Source organism: Budorcas taxicolor, chromosome 9 (genome assembly GCF_023091745.1).
Source record: "Budorcas taxicolor isolate Tak-1 chromosome 9, Takin1.1, whole genome shotgun sequence".
NCBI lineage: Eukaryota > Metazoa > Chordata > Mammalia > Artiodactyla > Bovidae > Budorcas > Budorcas taxicolor.
The window spans coordinates 74,124,688-74,140,781 of NC_068918.1; the positions used below are offsets into that span (position 1 = coordinate 74,124,688).

Consider the following 16,094-nt stretch of genomic DNA (forward strand, 5'->3'; position numbering starts at 1 on the left):
GCAAGGTGAGACATGGGCAGGGAGATCAGGTAGGAGGCTGTTTCTGAAGTCCAGTCTACAGATCATGGTGGCTTTACCTAGGGCTGTTTGAGGGAGGAGGTAAAACATAGTCAGGTTATATAGATATTTCTTAAGGAGAGGTAACAGGTTTTCCTGATGGATTAAATGTGAGGTTTGAAAGGAAGAGTGGGGCAAAAAATGACTTAATGCCACCAAGGTTTGTCAGCAATCAGATCAATAGAAATGGAAACCTGGAATAGAAAAAAAAAGAAAACAAAAAACAAGAATGACTTAATTCCATTGAGGTCGGAACCTGAGACTTTGCTAGCTTATTTATATTAACCGGATTGGGGAAGACTTCTGGAGTAATGGTTTGGGGAAGGAAGGAACAAAGTTGTCACTGTTGTTCTATTATTGCCATTATTTTTGTTGTAATGAGAGGGAGTTTCACCAGTCCTTCTCTTTTTATTCTTAATCCATCTCCTATCAGATTTTCTCTTTTTTCCCAGCAGGTAATAAGCACTGTGCATCCCACCCCTCTATTTGGTCAACACACTACAGCAAGCTGATCCTTTTTCCTATTGTGATCTAGTCCCATAGAGAAGTAGATGGATACTTAGCGTGACCCTCTATCCAGGGAACATAACCTTGATCCTACCCCTACCCCTCGTTTCTACATTCATATCTTCCTTTTCAATCTCCTCAGTAGTATCGTTATAAAAGGAAACACCTGCTTTTTCTTCTTTTGGAAATTTTGCTGTTCTTTGCTTTTTCTCATTTTAGCCATTTCTCTTCCACTTACTCCAGGTTCCATTAATCCTCCCACCAATTCTTCCCCACTAACAACACTGTCTGCTCTCACTCCCATGAAACTCTCCTGCAACCCATCAACATGGCAATAAATCTCCTATCTCCCTAGCTCATCCCTTTCCACCAGTCCTCAATTAATTTTTTTTTTTTTTTGCTGCAGGAAGAGTCATTTGATGTCTCTGAGTTCGATCTTCTGTAAAATAAAGGAATCAAACTAGATTATCTCCAAAGATATTTTCAGTTCTAACTTCTGATCAAACTGACTATGTTTAGTTATTCAGTATTTTTTCATGTATGGCAATTTCTCATTTCCTAGTGAGCTCATCCTCAAATTTCCCCGCCCCCCCTTCATTACTTCCTATAGTTTCCAAAATCCTAACCACATTTTTCCTTAAAATGGTCAAACCAAATAGTTTTCACCCATACCTTAATGTTAATCAAAAGAGTGTGTTTCTTTTTTTAATTTTTCCTAACATTAGCACACAAAATAATTAAAGGAAAATGTTTTGAGTCTAAGAGAAAGTAAATTTATTTGGACATTTCTTTACCCTGGGTGAGATGTTATGATTTTCTTTGAAAAATGTGTGACTGGAAAGTATTGTTAATGCCAGTGACAAGCAGCTAATAGAACAACATCACTTTGATTTTCTCTGACACACCCTTGAGCTTTCCATCTTCCTGTCTTTGTGGTGTCCTCACCTATGACTTTCTTTCGTCCTGTAACTGCCCATTTTGATCAGCTAATGAGAAAGTGAGAGTGATAAGGAAGAAACAATTTAGCTCAGCCAACTGACTCATTTTCAAATAAGGAAACAGTTTGTTCCCTGAGATTTCAGTCTAAGTTAGAAATATTTTAAAAACCCTGTACACAGAGGTCATTTTTAATGCTTTTATTTAGCAAAAGTTCCAGGTGATTTTTAAATACATTGGACATCCCATTCATTGAGGATGGGAAGTTGTTTCAAAACATTTTTTAATAGCCCTAAACTGATTTTGTCTGTCAAAGCAAAACAGAGAAAAATCTACCCCAAAAAATGTCTTTCTATAGTGAAAGTTACATAGCTGGACTTCCTAGACATTAAAGGAATTCACACACACACACACACACACACACACACACACACACACACATTATATAATTAGAAATATTCCATTTTTAAGATTAAATTTTACCAAACATGATATGACTATAAATGGGTTACTTGAACACAGTAGTTATTTTTACTTGTTGTTAGCTAGAGAGCTGGTCTTCACATTATATAATCTTAGCTTATAAATTTTACTCTGAAAATCATAGGATACATTTGTCCTGCCTAGCCTTCTCTGCTCAAATGAAACACCATTTCCTCTGAGTCCTAGTTACAGGCCACCTCTCCCTCCTCTGAATTCCACTGGAACTCACCTTTCATCCTTCTAGTCCCCATACTTCCTAAATCAGACTCTCTCATAACTATCAATAAATATTTATGGAAGAAAAGAAGGAGCAGAAAAATAAATAAGCATTGTAGGTTAACAAAAAAAAGTATGGCTCTGAGTCAAACAAACCTCATCATATTTCATCTATTTATTCACCACATGACTGAGGACAGTTGATTTCATCTCTGTGAGTCTTAGTTTCCTCATCTCTATAAGAGAGATAATAAAAACCTTTCACATGGGGTACCATGAAGATCACATTACATAAGATTGTAAAGCATCCAGCACATAAGAGGCACCCAATAAAAATTATTTCCCCTTTCCCGTACCAGCCAATCATTACTAGTTCAACCCTGCAGTGCACCTGATTGAACACAGGGATGCTTCTAGGCTATGAGCTTTTTGAAGGCAAACTCTCATTAATCTTTGAATTTCTCAGAGAGCCCCAGATAGTGAATTGCACTGTCTGGAGGCACAGTAACTGTTTTGCATTAAACTGAGGGTAAACCAGGATCACCCCTAATCTGTGAAACAATTAACTATGGACTTTGGCACTTGGGGCTCTTCTGAGAACACAGCTCCTCTGTGAGCGACGTATGGCTGGGGCCACTCTGGCCTGGAGACAGCCCACTGTGGTTTAAATTAGGATAACTAACTTTCCTGAATTCTATGGTGACTGTTAGAACACTGCTCCATTTCTCACTGTAAAAACTGCTGCAGACAAATTGACCTTCCACTGGGAGAGACTGAACTCACTAAAGTGTGCTGGCAACACCACAGGTGGTGTGCTTTTCACAACACTGAGTCAAATAAACCTGGGTGATAAACTCCAGCTCATCCCTGACCAGCCTTGAGACCTGGGCACCCTAGCTCTGCACACAGAGCCTCAGCTAAAACACATAAAGATAGTAAGGTTACTGAGGTCATCGCACTGGGTTGTGCATACAGAAGGAAGGTGAGGCTTTGGAACACGTTTTAACAACTCTGAAGTAGGATGCAAAAAAAAAAAAAAAAAAAAATACAAAGGCTAGAAAGTCATCTTTTGGGGCCATATGGGGCTCTCCTTTTATCATAGTCCAGGCTCTCACCCACTCTATTCTCTTCTTTGGCCAACTGACCAATTCTTACAATTCCATTTCAGTTCAGCAGAAAAGTTGTGTGCGTGTGTGTAACATCTAGGTAACTTCCGAACCTCTCCTCTGCCTGCCAAGTCACAAGGCAACAAGCCAACGCAGTGGTGCGTTCACAAGACAGCAAAGCACTGACCGTGCAGCAGGGGCCCTCTGCCTGCCGGCAGACTTGAGCCCGGTCCCTTTCAGTCTGATGCTGGAACCGCACTGCACGGCCCAACTAACTGCTCGTGGATTTTTCTCGGAATCAGTCACAGCACCCTTTGCAAAATATTTCAAAGAACATCCAGTTCAACTAAAGCAGAGCCGAAAGTCAGCCCCAGACTAAAGAAGGCGGGTCGGGATCGGGGGCGGGGGGTGGGGGGGCGTGGAGGGAGTGGGGGTGACAGGACCCGTCTTTCCAGTCGAGGAAGAATCTTGGCTTTTAGGTCAGTAACTAGCGTCACTCCAGGCTTCCTAAGGAAACTCGGAGGGAAGGAGGCGGATCCATCATCACCCTACACACCGCACACGGAAGATCGAATCCTCCCGAATTTCTGATAAAAGTCTTCCTCTGCGCGGGCCAGGGCTTCTTCGTCAATGTACACCGCCGGCCTCTTGGCCACGAGGAAATACTGCACTTTCCGGCGGCTCCAGCCCAGCACGTACTGCAGCCAGCCGCACACGGCGGCGGTGGAGCGCCCCACGCCGGCGTTGCAGTGCACGTACACCGTGTGTCCCTTCTCCAGCAGTGCGTGCAGGAGACACACCGCCTGCGGCAGCATCTGGACGCGGCCTGCGGTTGAGAGAGCACAGCACAGACGGGTGAGACCGGAACCAACCCGGGCCGCCCCTAACAGTCATTCCTGCGGCGCACCCCAGAAAGCGCGGCGTTTCGGCGGGAGAGGCGGAGATGGCGGAGCTTGCTTCCCTCCTTTGTGTAGAAGGAAAGGGTGAGACGATGGCAGAGCCTGCTCATCACAAAGTGGAAAGAGCAGCCGGGAGGCAATAGGTCAGATCTGAATTGTCACTGGATTTTGCTGCTCTTTTGAGTGAGCCTGCATCCTTGCAAACCTCCCTTCAAAGGGAAGTTCACTAGAGCCTAGCCTCAGAAGCATGGGTCCTTTCATCTATCACAGGGGTCTGGGCAGAGGTTTAAAGGATTTTAAAGAGAAGCTCACAGGTCCTATCACCTGAATTTCCTTTAATCCAATAGGATCTTCCAGGTAAATGCAAGCAGAATTAGTCCCTATTTGGTTAAAGGAGTCCATCTGCCTCATCGGACAAAAGCTAATTTTGATTTGTCCGCGGGAATGGCTAACTTGTTAATTGACACACGTGGGATAGCCAGTCATTTATGTATTCCCTAATGATAACAGTGTGTACTGGGGCTTCCCTGGTAGCTCAGCAGTAAAGTATCCGCCTGCAACACCGGAGACCTGGCTTCGATCCCTGGGTCAGGAAGATCCCTTGGAGAAGGGAATGACAACCCATTCCAGTATTCTTGCCTGGGAATTCCCATGGACAGAGGAGCCTGGTGGGCTACAGTCCATGGGGTCGCAAAGAGTCCGACTTCGCGTCTAAACCACCACCACCATCACAGTGTGTATTAAAACTGATTCAGTTTCCCTCTACTGAGCAATTAGGATTATAGGTGTTGCTGGCCTGTGGCTCCTGTGCTGATGATTGGATGTCCAGTGTCTTCCCCTCAGCACACTGAAACAGGATATACAATGCTCAGCTGAGCCCGCTTGACCCACTCCCTCTCTATCATCCTAGGGACAGAGAGCCCCCTAAAGCCAGCAAACTCTTAGATGCCTAGAGCTTCTTCTGCTCTCAGATTCTCAGAGCAAAATGAATCTGGTGGGTTATTTTTGGAAGGTGGAGGATGGTCATTGTAAATTACTTTGAGAATGGGTGGAAGAGGGAAACTATACAGAGTCTTGGGTGAAAACCATGTGCTCTGAGCTCACATCCTCCAGCAGCTGTCTGTCCTCACCCACACGGAGACACCACAGCCCGGGGCGGGGGGGGGGGGGGCGGGGGGGGGGGGGGCTCCTGGGGATCTTTCGAGGGCCACAGAGAAGGCCTGTCCAGCCTTCACACGTACCATCCCACTGGATCACTGCAGAGGTGGGAAATGCCCCTCCCTCACTGAGGCCTAGAATTCTCCCATGAAGCTGCTTAGGTAAGTTTAAACTTGCCTTAGATGTCCTTTTTTTAAAATGCAAGTGCCTTGAAGGGGCCAACACAACACATTGCAATCAGGCATCAGCACCTTAGGAGAGAGTTACCAAAAACCCCACTGTGGCCTGAAGACCCTCCCAGTGACCACTCTACTGTGACAGGAGGGGCCTTAGCTTTAGGCCCAGCCTGCTATGATATCAGAGTCGGACATCTATATGGAAGCCAAAAAGGATTTTAGTAGCTTCCAGTGTGCTGTTACTCCCTCTGACTAAGGAATTTAAAGGCCCCACATGGCAGTTTAGAGATGGTTTTAACAGGAATGATTTAAGCAGAGCACACTTCACAGATCCTGCAGCTCCATCTCTGCCCACTGCCTGTTGCCACACTTTCATGTTCCCTGCCTGGTCCCTGAGGGCATCTGAGCTGAAGTCACACTAGCCCCTAGGCCTTGCTTGACTTCTGAGTCCAAACTGTGCCATAAACTTTAATTGATCTATGCCTCTGTGCTTGGTTCAGGGTGCTCTGAGGACAGCTTGGGGGGCATGCCATACAGTCGGTTACTCACAGCACTCTCCTAGAGGCAGTGAAGTAACACTGGAGATGTAACAAGGCGTAAGACACCATATGTATCAGAGCGTGGTCTTGCTGGATGTCTCAGGGAGAGGGCTGTGTATTTGGTCCACTATTGGAGTTGGAAAATCAGATGAGGCAAAACCTCCAAGGTCTGTGTGAGTGACCCTGCTGATAACTGTGAGGCCTATTCGAATGCAGAACTTCTCTTCCGTGGAGTAAGGGGGGGTTGGGGAGGGGTGGTGTTAGAAGTTTAAGGATTGTTGGTCAGGAAGGGAACTTCCAGGGATGGATCCAGGAAGCTTGGGCTCTTTCTGCTCCTGGCACAGCTGGCATCACTTCCCAAGTTCCCCATTACAGTTGCCTCTCCAGTTTCCATGTTCATTGCCAGGGAATTAACAGAAACATTTTTAATGGGAGTTTTCAGTAAATCCCCAATACACAAGTAGACCACAGCGGCCATTAGCAGGAGGAGCTGCTGGAGTCAGAGACCCAGAGTTAATACTCACCTTCTGTAGTGTCAGGACCAGCCTGCCCTGGCCAGGTCTACATGGACCCATCAGAATCCCCTTCCTTGACCTTCTCTCTGGCCAGAAATACCCCAAGGAAGGGTCTGCACCAAGTGACCAAAATGACCTAGTATTTCCCCCTTTCCTTTTTATCTGTAAAAGATTCTTCAAGAGGTATTTTAAAAGTTGAGAAAGGATTTGTGTTAGTTTAAGGTTCAGTGAGCTCAGACACATAATCCTGGAATGTAAATGTCAGCTGCCACTCGGAAACTCCAGAAGGCTCCCAGTTTAAACACAGGTCTCACCCACTAGAGGTCTTCTAGAATCACTCAGCCGGCCCACTTAAGAACTGTCAAACACTTATTTAAATAACACGAAGAAAGAATAAAAAGGGGCACCAGCCTATCTAGGATGCCCACCCAGCTCAGCCTGGCCCCAGCTGGGCCCTCCTTTATTTTGACTGTGCTTTGATTGGTAGCTCAGACGGTAAAGAATCAGCCTGCAATGGAGGGCACTCGAGCCCAGTTCCTGGGTTGGAAAGATTCCCTGGAGAAGGGAAAGGCTACCCACTCCAGTATTCTTGCCTGAAGAATTTCATGGGCAAAGGAACCTGGTGGGCTACAGTCCATGGGGTTGCAAAGAGCTGGACACGACTGAATGACTTTCATTTCACTTCACTTTGATTGATGACAGTGAACATGTACTGAGCTCTTTCTATCTGCTCAGCACTGCTCTAAGCTCTGTGTGCAATAGCTCCTTAACAGCCACCTCTCAACAAATATGGGCCTGGCACTATCATCACCCTCAGTTATATCAGAAATTTGCGCAAGGTTACTCCTTAATGGCCACTCCAGCCATCCAAATTCTGAAGTCTCTGGTTTTAACCTCTGTACTACTATCTTCCCTAACCTAGCTGGTCCATGGTTGGCTTGCTGGCCCCCATGCAGTCAATGTGAAGCCCCAGTGAGCCCCTGCTTCCACTTCCCTAGTCACGCTGCAGCTGTCACCCCAGTGGGACAGTGACACCCTCCCTGGGGCTCAGCATCTCTGTCCCTACCCAGACGGCTGTCTGTGCCCTACATGTCTTCTTGCTTGAAAACCATTCTAGGGAGCCTGAGCAAATACACGTCATCTTGAAAAAATAATCACAACTTAAAAGTTGGGAGTTATATGTTTTATTTGATGGGAATTTTTAGGACTTCAAGCCTGGGAGACAGCATCTTAAGTCACCCTGAGAGAACTGCTCCAAGGAGGTAAGGGGATGAGCCAGGTTATACAGAAATTTTACAACAAAGGGCAGGGAGTTTGAACATCAAAAGATTATTGTTAAGTAAAGGAAACCAGATGTCCCCCGTTAAGGAATGTATCTTTTCTATGTAGGGGAAGATGCAAGAGTCTGAGCTCACTGGAACCATTCCTTTCATATGCATCTGAGCTATTCTGGGGCCAGTATCCTGTGCTCTTCACATCCTGAGCTCCTGTGGGCTCAACCATAGGGAGTGACTGCAGTCTGAGTGCTGTGGATTATGGGTATTCTTCTTCCTCAGTGCCCTTTGACCTCACGAGCTCACATCAGAGGGCTGGAATCACTGATGACTTGACATCCTTGTTTACTGATGTGGCAGGAAATATTCCATTTCTCAGACATAACCCACCAAGGAATCACACAAGGGTGCCCAGGATCAGGGCTCACACAATAAAGGCAGCATCAATCAGAGGCCCTAACTTGAATGTTTTATATGTTTAGCCTCCAGATGGAATTTAATTCAATAAAACGCTTCCATTTTTAAAAACAATAATACCCCCAAGGCAAGAGAGAACCACTGATTTTTTTTTTTTTTTATGTAAAATATTCCAAATTTTAAATGTTGGCAAGTAAGTTGAAAATTTTAAAGCCAGTGCAGGTCCAACAAAACACTCCACCATCTGTGATTTTTACTTTGGAATTTAAAACAGGCCTTGACTCCCCATAGATGCTCAATAAACATTCACTGAATACATGAATTAAAACAAAGTAAAACAAAACCATTAATACTGATTTGATCTGAGACAGTCCAAGACCCTTCTTATCTAATTTCTGGTCCACATCTCCTCCAAGTTAATCCAACTCTGGAATGGCTTTTGGGGTCCCTGAAGATATCTGAGGTTGACCTAAGGCTGACCCTGAAAGAAACTGTTCCTGGCACAAGTTTCAGCCTTTCCAACACACACACACACATCTTTCCTGTCTTAATCCAGAGGCAGATTAATGCTGAATATATTAAAATTTTATTTGAGTGCATCTTCTTTTCATTAATATAGATAAGGTCCCTGTTATCTATAACACCCTTTAATAGAAATGGAAGAACTGGCACTGATAATATGGCCCCAACTTTGGAATTTTCAAAGCTCTTCCATATCAATTATCTTATTCTACTGCTATAATCCTGTGAGGCAGATATTATTACTCCCCATTTTCCAAGTCTGCCCGTATCACACAGCTGCTCCAGGGTGATGAGGCTCAAGCCAGGTGCCATGGCTCCGGCAACACTGCATTTAGTGTGCTGAGTCAGAGAAAAGACTCAGACCGTGGCAACAAAGGGGTGGGCAAGGACTCTGGAGAGCATATTAGCCCCTTTGGGAGGCAAGGCTAGACCGTTTGTCATAAATGGCACTGTGTTGACAGAGGTCAAAACACAGTCTGAGTGCTTCCCGTGTGAAGGATAACTTCTTCTAGTGAGCAGATCTCATGTGTTCAGGTGAGTGGTGCATTGGGGAACTTTTCGTTTCTCAAGTGAAAGACACAAACTAAAAAAAAAAAAAAATTTTTTTAAGAAAAGAAAAATCCCTAAACAATCCTAACCCTTCTGCATGACAAAAAGTACAAGAGTGAGAATCGATGGCACAATTGATTATAACAGGTCTGTGGCAACCAGTGGTGACAGTCAGGCCTAACAAACAGTCTTTCTTCTCAGACTTTATCTGACAGCATTATGCTGTGGCTCAAAACACTTCCAGATGGATTTTTCTCTAGAGTTCTAAAAATATTCAGCTGAATTAATCTATGTGTTCATTGTGCTAATGTTGTGAGCCACGGAGATTGATCTATTGGTCAAAAATTCCTCTGCAATTCAGGAGTGGTTGTTAACCCTTTGATTACTCCCCAGGTTTTGCTGAACCAGAGAAACTCTTTGCTCTCAGGTTTTGGCTTTTTTCAAGTGGGAGCTTTCATTTTGTTGCCATTTCTCTTGTTTCCAAACTGCCTCAGTGTGAAAGACAGTCCATTGTATGCGTGGGTCCTGGGACTCCATGACCCCCACAAGATTTTAATAAAATTACAGTGGCTCCTTGGGGATAGCATTTTCCCTCAGGCTTCTGCATATTCCCAAACTATCGAACAAATTCCCTACCAATTAGCAAGGTTTTGGGGTAATCAGTGCTTGGGGTAGGACAAGCCATATTTATCTCAGCTTCTCTGAGCCTAGTCTCACATCCTATTCCAATGCGATAACAAAGCTAGAAGCAAAACCCTCCCTGGAAGCTATGGGCACACTTTCCTAACAACCTTCTCAGTTTTGAAGCCAGAGAAGCAAACTGGACAGGGCAAATGTGACCCAGGTTCACTGTACTTTTCTGTGCAAATAATGATTTGGTTTTTTTTTTTTTTTTTTAATTCCTTGGAAAAAGACGGAGCTCTCGAAGCTCTCCAATGAATGGATCAGCATTCATTATCAAGAAGAGTAACCAACCAACCAAACCTTCAGAAAGAAAAACAATACCTCTTCTCCAATGATATTTCAGTTCAGACAGGCCCATTGAGGGGCCTGGCCTGGCCAGCAGGACCATAAATATTCATAAAGAGTCAAGATGGCCAAGGTCCTAAGACTGTCAGAGTCCCCAGGTCCCCAGCTACATCTTGGAGTATTGACTAGGGAGACAAGCTATCTCCCTAAGAACTCATGAACTGAAAGTGAAAGTTGCTCTGTTGTGTCTGACTCTTTGCAACCCTGTGGACTGTAGCCTGCCAGGATCCTCAGTCCATGGAATTCTCCAGGCCAGAATACTGGTGTGGGTAGCCATTCCCTTTTCCAGGGGGTCTTCCCAACCAAAGAATCGAACCCAGGTCTCCCGGAGGCGGATTCTTTACCCTTTGAGCCACCAGGGAAGAACAAGAAGCTCATGTCTTTGTCTAAATCCAGCTGATGATGAACATGGCAGGTTGAAAGTGTGGGTGGTGGTCTGTATAAAGTGCATGAAGAGTCTATGTGAGCATATAAAGAAGCTTCATTGCACGGTGGCAAGCGCAGTATTCTGAGTCTGACTGTGTGTGCTGAAATCGAGGCTGTGTCTCTGCTGTATGACACCAGCCAGGTTACTTAACTTTTGTGTCCCTCATTCTCTTTCTCAGAAAAATGAAGATAACACCTGCCTGGACTCTTGTCATGAGAATTAAATGAGTTAACATTCGAAATTGTTCAAACCAGAGTTTGATACATAATGCATTTTGGGGGGAAGACGACTGATGATAGAAACATCTCCTTGCTGGACATCACTGTCTTCCTTCTTTACTCCAGAATAGCAGTTCACCAAATGCCCTCAGAAGGACTGATGCTGAAGCTGAAACTCCAGTACTTTGGCCACCTGATGCAAAGAACTGACTCATTGGAAAAGACCCTGATGCTGGGAAATGTTGAAGGCAGGAGAAGGGGACGACAGAGGATGAGATAGTTGGATGGCATCACCGACTCGATGGACATGCGTTTGAGCAAGCTCCTGAAGTTGGTGATGGACAGGGAGGCCTGGCATGCTGAAGTCCATGGGGTCGCAGAGTCGGACAGGGCTGAGCCACTGAACTGAACTGCACCGCCCTCTTTCTGCGCCAGTCCATAGCTCGCTGCTGCCCTCTGCTGGCTTCTGATTGATATTATTCGAGTAGCTTGTTCTCTTGGATTCAGAGATCTCCACTCCTTTCCTTCAAGAACCCTATTCCCCGACCAGGCTGAAATACAGATTATTCCTCTAAAATCCCATGCCTCTGTGCCTTGGTTGTTCCTCCCACCTGGCACGCCCTTTCTCCCTCTACGTTGACCTGCCTCAAATCCCAGGACACTCACATCGCCTCTCTGTGCTTCTCTGCAGAAATTCTCCTCCCACACCATAAACCTCCTAGCGCGTGTGACTCATCCTCATCACCTGCTTCTTTGCACTTTAATTAGCTTTGAACTTGCCTTACTGCCTCTTACCGTGAGATCAAACTGTTCCTTATTTGTCTCTGATTCTTGGCAGCACCTGTGTCACACCCTAATTCCCTCTTCACAGAGACAGTTTCAGCCAGTGTTTGTGCAGTAAACGGAAACATCACTATTGCCACCCTGCCCCGAGGTGCAGTTCTCTCTCCTTACCTCTCACCTTAACTGCTGCAGTAACTTCCTAACTGGCCTCCCCAGACCCACTGTGGGCCCATCCCTACGTACTCCAAACTGCAATCAAAGGGCACTTTGAGGGGGTAGTGGGGAGAAAGGTTATCTTAGCATCTCTCAACCTCCCTCCCTTTCAACTGCTTCTGACTGCATAAGGATAGAGTCTCAAGTTTTATTTGTGTCCCAAGTCCTGCAGGACTCTGCTCCCTTCTTCCCAGACCTGCAGCCACACTGCCCATCTTTCAGTTCCTGCAATACTATGTGTGCTCCTGCAAGGAGGACTCTCTACAAGCTACTGCCTTTGTCTGGAAGCCTCTGCCCACCTCACTTGTGCCCAACTCCCACTTTGGATCTCAGCTCAAGCACACCCAAGGAAACCTTCCCTGACCCTTCTTCCTAGGTCTGATTCGCCTGTGCATGCTCTCATTGCAGGATCTATGTAACTCTCTAATCAGAAAACTGACCAGAGATTTACATTTCTATTTGCAGCCATTTGATTACTGCTTATCTTCCCTATTGGACTATAGCTTCATGAGGACAGGAGCTGTGCCTGCTTTTCTTCACCTTTGAATTCCCAGCCACCAGCCTAGGGCCCCACACACATAGTAGATACACAATAAAATGTTTGATGAATAAATAAGTTAAAAGAACCAATGTGAAACGGAATCTTAGGCAAGGTATCAAAAGATATATAGATCTTATATATATCATATATGTGTATATATATATATATAATATATTAACCCCCAAACCTTATATTTTTCCATATCTATCATTCACATACAGGTTTTCAGTTATAGACAGGTAGGTAGGTAAATAGGCAGACAGACAGACAGGCAAAAACCAACAGGGCTTCTCTGAAACACATCCAACAAGCTCCCTTGGACACTTACCTTCAGTGCTCATATCCGGTGTGGGCATCCAGATGTAGGCCAAGCCTTCCTCCTTATACAGCCTAATCATAGTGTCTGGTGTCATGGGTTCTGGGTAGCGGTTACAGCCTGAGGAATTCTGTACAATATCCCATTCTGTCTGGAAATTCATTACAGCTGTAACCCCTAGTTCATGCTTCAGTTTGATGGTTACGTGTTCCACTTGGCGAGGGCAGCTACCCAGCCAGATATTTGGTAGAATCCTAAGAAGAACACATGGAGTCAACTATAACTATTGTTGGTGTTTTTGCAGCTACATAAAACATGCAGTATTAAAATGCAATTAACCTTTAACACTGGGCACAGGAAAAGCTGTATTAAGAACATGAGAACCAATATTACTATTAAAAGACAAAAATACTGGTGGTGGTGTTTTGAGGGAAACAAATAATTCAATTAACTAGAAGGTCAGGGTATAGGCATCAGGAAACCAAATCTAGCAATATATTAAAATAAGTGCACCATGTTATACTTATTCCATGAATGTATATGTGGTTCAATATTAGGAAATCCATCAACATATTTAAAAGTACTAACAAATTAAGAGCAAAATTCCTATGACTATATCATAAATTCTGGAAAATATGTGCTAGAATTCAGCAATCATTCCTGTTTAAAGCTCTGTATAAAATTTTCAAATAGTATGAGATTAAGAGAAACTAATAACAACCTTCTTTCAAATAAAATCAAAGTAAGGATTATTTCCATTAGTATTCAACACTAATCTATATGCTTCATCTAAAGCTATAATGTAGAAGAAGAAATATCTCTCTGTCAAAAAAGATTCAACTATAAGAGCTATGAACAATATTAAAAGTGTTAAGATTAAATTATCTGGATGAAGGAAAATACACAAAAATCAAATAACATTCTCTGTACTACTAATAGCCAGGTAGAAACAGATTGGGAGGAGGAGGGGAAGTCTTATTCAAAAATAATGACAAAATTATAAAATATCTAGGAATGTCTTTAATCCAGAAAAAACTATAAAATTTTATTAGAGGACATTATAAAAACAATAACAACAAATAAGTAGACACACTGTGATGCTGTAATTTATTATAAGAAATATGTTTGTTCTTCATCCCCATATCTTACACAGAGTTCCAAAATCCACTGAAATTTCCTAAGTGCTGACAGCCATAAAGGTGTCTTTTCTTAATGAATTTGAAATTCAGCTAAGTGTGGGACTGGTTCCTCTGCCGTTCCCTTCTCCTCTTGCCTTCAATCTTTCCCAGCATCAGGGTCTTTTCAAATGAGTCAGCTCTTCACATTAGGTGGCCAAAATACTGCAGTTTCAGCTTTAACATCAGTCCTTTCAATGAACACCCAGGACCAATTTCCCTTAGGATGGACTGGTTGGATCTCCTTGCAGTCCAAGGGACTCTCAAGAGTCTTCTCCAGCACCACAGTTCATAAGTATCCATTCTTCTGCACTCAGCCCTCTTCACAGTCCAACTCTCACATCCATACATGACTACTAGAAAAACCATAGCCTTGACTAGACGGACCTTTGTTGGCAAAGTAATGTCTCTGCTTTTGAATATGCTATCTAGGTTGGTCATAACTTTGCTTCCAAGGAGTAAGCGTCTTTTAATTTCATGGCTGCAGTCACCATCTACAGTGATTTTAGAGCCTCACAAAGTAAATCAGCCACTGTTTCCACTGTTTCCCCATCTATTTCCCATGAAGTGATGGGACCAGATGCCATACTCTTAGTTATCTGAATGTTGAGCTTTAAGCCAACTTTTTCACTCTCCTCTTTCATTTTCATCAAGAGGCTCATTAGTTCTTCTTCACTTTCTGCCATAAGGGTGGTGTCATCTGCATATCTCAGGTTACTGATATTTCTCCAGGCAATCTTGATTCCAGCTTGTGCTTCCTCCAGCCCAGCATTTCTCATGATGTACTCTGCATAGGAGTTAAATAAGCAGGGTGACAATATACAGCCTTGAGGTACTCCTTTCCCTATTTGGAACCAGTCTGTTGTTCCATGTCCAGTTCGAACTGTTGCTTCCTGACCTGCATACAGGTTTTTCAAGAGGTAAGTCAGGTAGTCTGGTATTCCCATCTCTTTCAGAATTTTCCAGTTTATTGTGATCCACACAGTCAAAGGCTTTGGCATAGTCGATAAAGCAGAAGTAGATGTTTTTCTGGAATTCTCTTGCTTTTTTGATGATCCAGCAGATGTTGGCAATTTGATCTCTGGTTCCTGTGTCTTTTCTGAAACCAGCTTGAACATCTGGAAGTTCACGGTTCACGCATTGCTGAAGCCTGGCTTGGAGAATTTTGAGCATTACTTTACTAGCGGGTGAGATGAATGCAATTGTGCAGTAGTTTGAGCATTCTTTGGCATTGCCTTTCTTTGGGATTGGAATGAAAACTGACCTTTTCCAGTCCTCTGGCCACTGCTGAGTTTCCCAAATTTGCTGGCATATTGAGTGCAGCACTTTCACAGCATTGCCTTTTAGAATTTGAAATAGCTCAACTGGAATCTCATCACCTGCACTAGCTTTGTTCGTAGTCATGCTTTCTAAGGCCCACTTGACTTCACATTCCAGGATGTCTGGCTCTAGGTGAGTCATCACACCATCATGATTATCTGGGTCGTGAAGATCTTTTTTGTATAGTTCTTCTGAGTATTCTTGCCACCTCTTCTTAATATCTTCTGCTTCTGTTAGGTCCATACCATTTCTGTCCTTTATTGAGCCCATCTTTGCATGAAATGTTCCCTTGGTATCTCTAATTTTCTTGAAAAGATCTCTAGTCTTTCCCATTCTATTGTTTTCCTCTATTTCTTTGCATTGATCACTGAGGAAGGTTTTCCTATCTCTCCTTGCTATTTTTTGGAACTCTGCATTCAAATGCTTATATCTTTCCTTTTCTCCTTTGCTTTTCACTTCTCTTCTTTTCACAGCTATTTGTAAGGCCTCCTCAGATAGCCGTTTTGCTTTTTTGCATTTCTTTTTCTTGGAAATGGTCTTGACCCCTGTCTCCTGTACAGTGTCCCAAACCTCCGTCCATAGTTCATCAGGAACTCTGTCTATCAGATCTAGACCCTTAAATCTATTTCTCACTTTCACTGTATAATCATAAGGGATTTGATTTAGGTCATGCCTGAATGATCTAGTGGTTTTGCCCACTTTCTTCAAATTAAGTCTG

General features: G+C 43.8%; 1 protein-coding gene across 1 annotated transcript in view; it reads right to left on the minus strand.

The window, feature by feature from the left end:
• Positions 1 to 2,359: 2,359 nt before the first annotated feature.
• Positions 2,360 to 16,094, minus strand: part of EPM2A (EPM2A glucan phosphatase, laforin) — a 113,241-nt gene continuing 99,506 nt past the window's right edge. The window contains exons 3-4 of the mRNA XM_052645564.1: positions 12,894 to 13,135; positions 2,360 to 4,131 (exon numbers count right to left, since the gene is read on the minus strand). Coding sequence (XP_052501524.1) covers positions 3,854 to 4,131; positions 12,894 to 13,135 — 520 coding nt within the window. The 3' untranslated portion in view covers positions 2,360 to 3,853. The remainder of the gene's footprint in view (positions 4,132 to 12,893; positions 13,136 to 16,094) is intronic.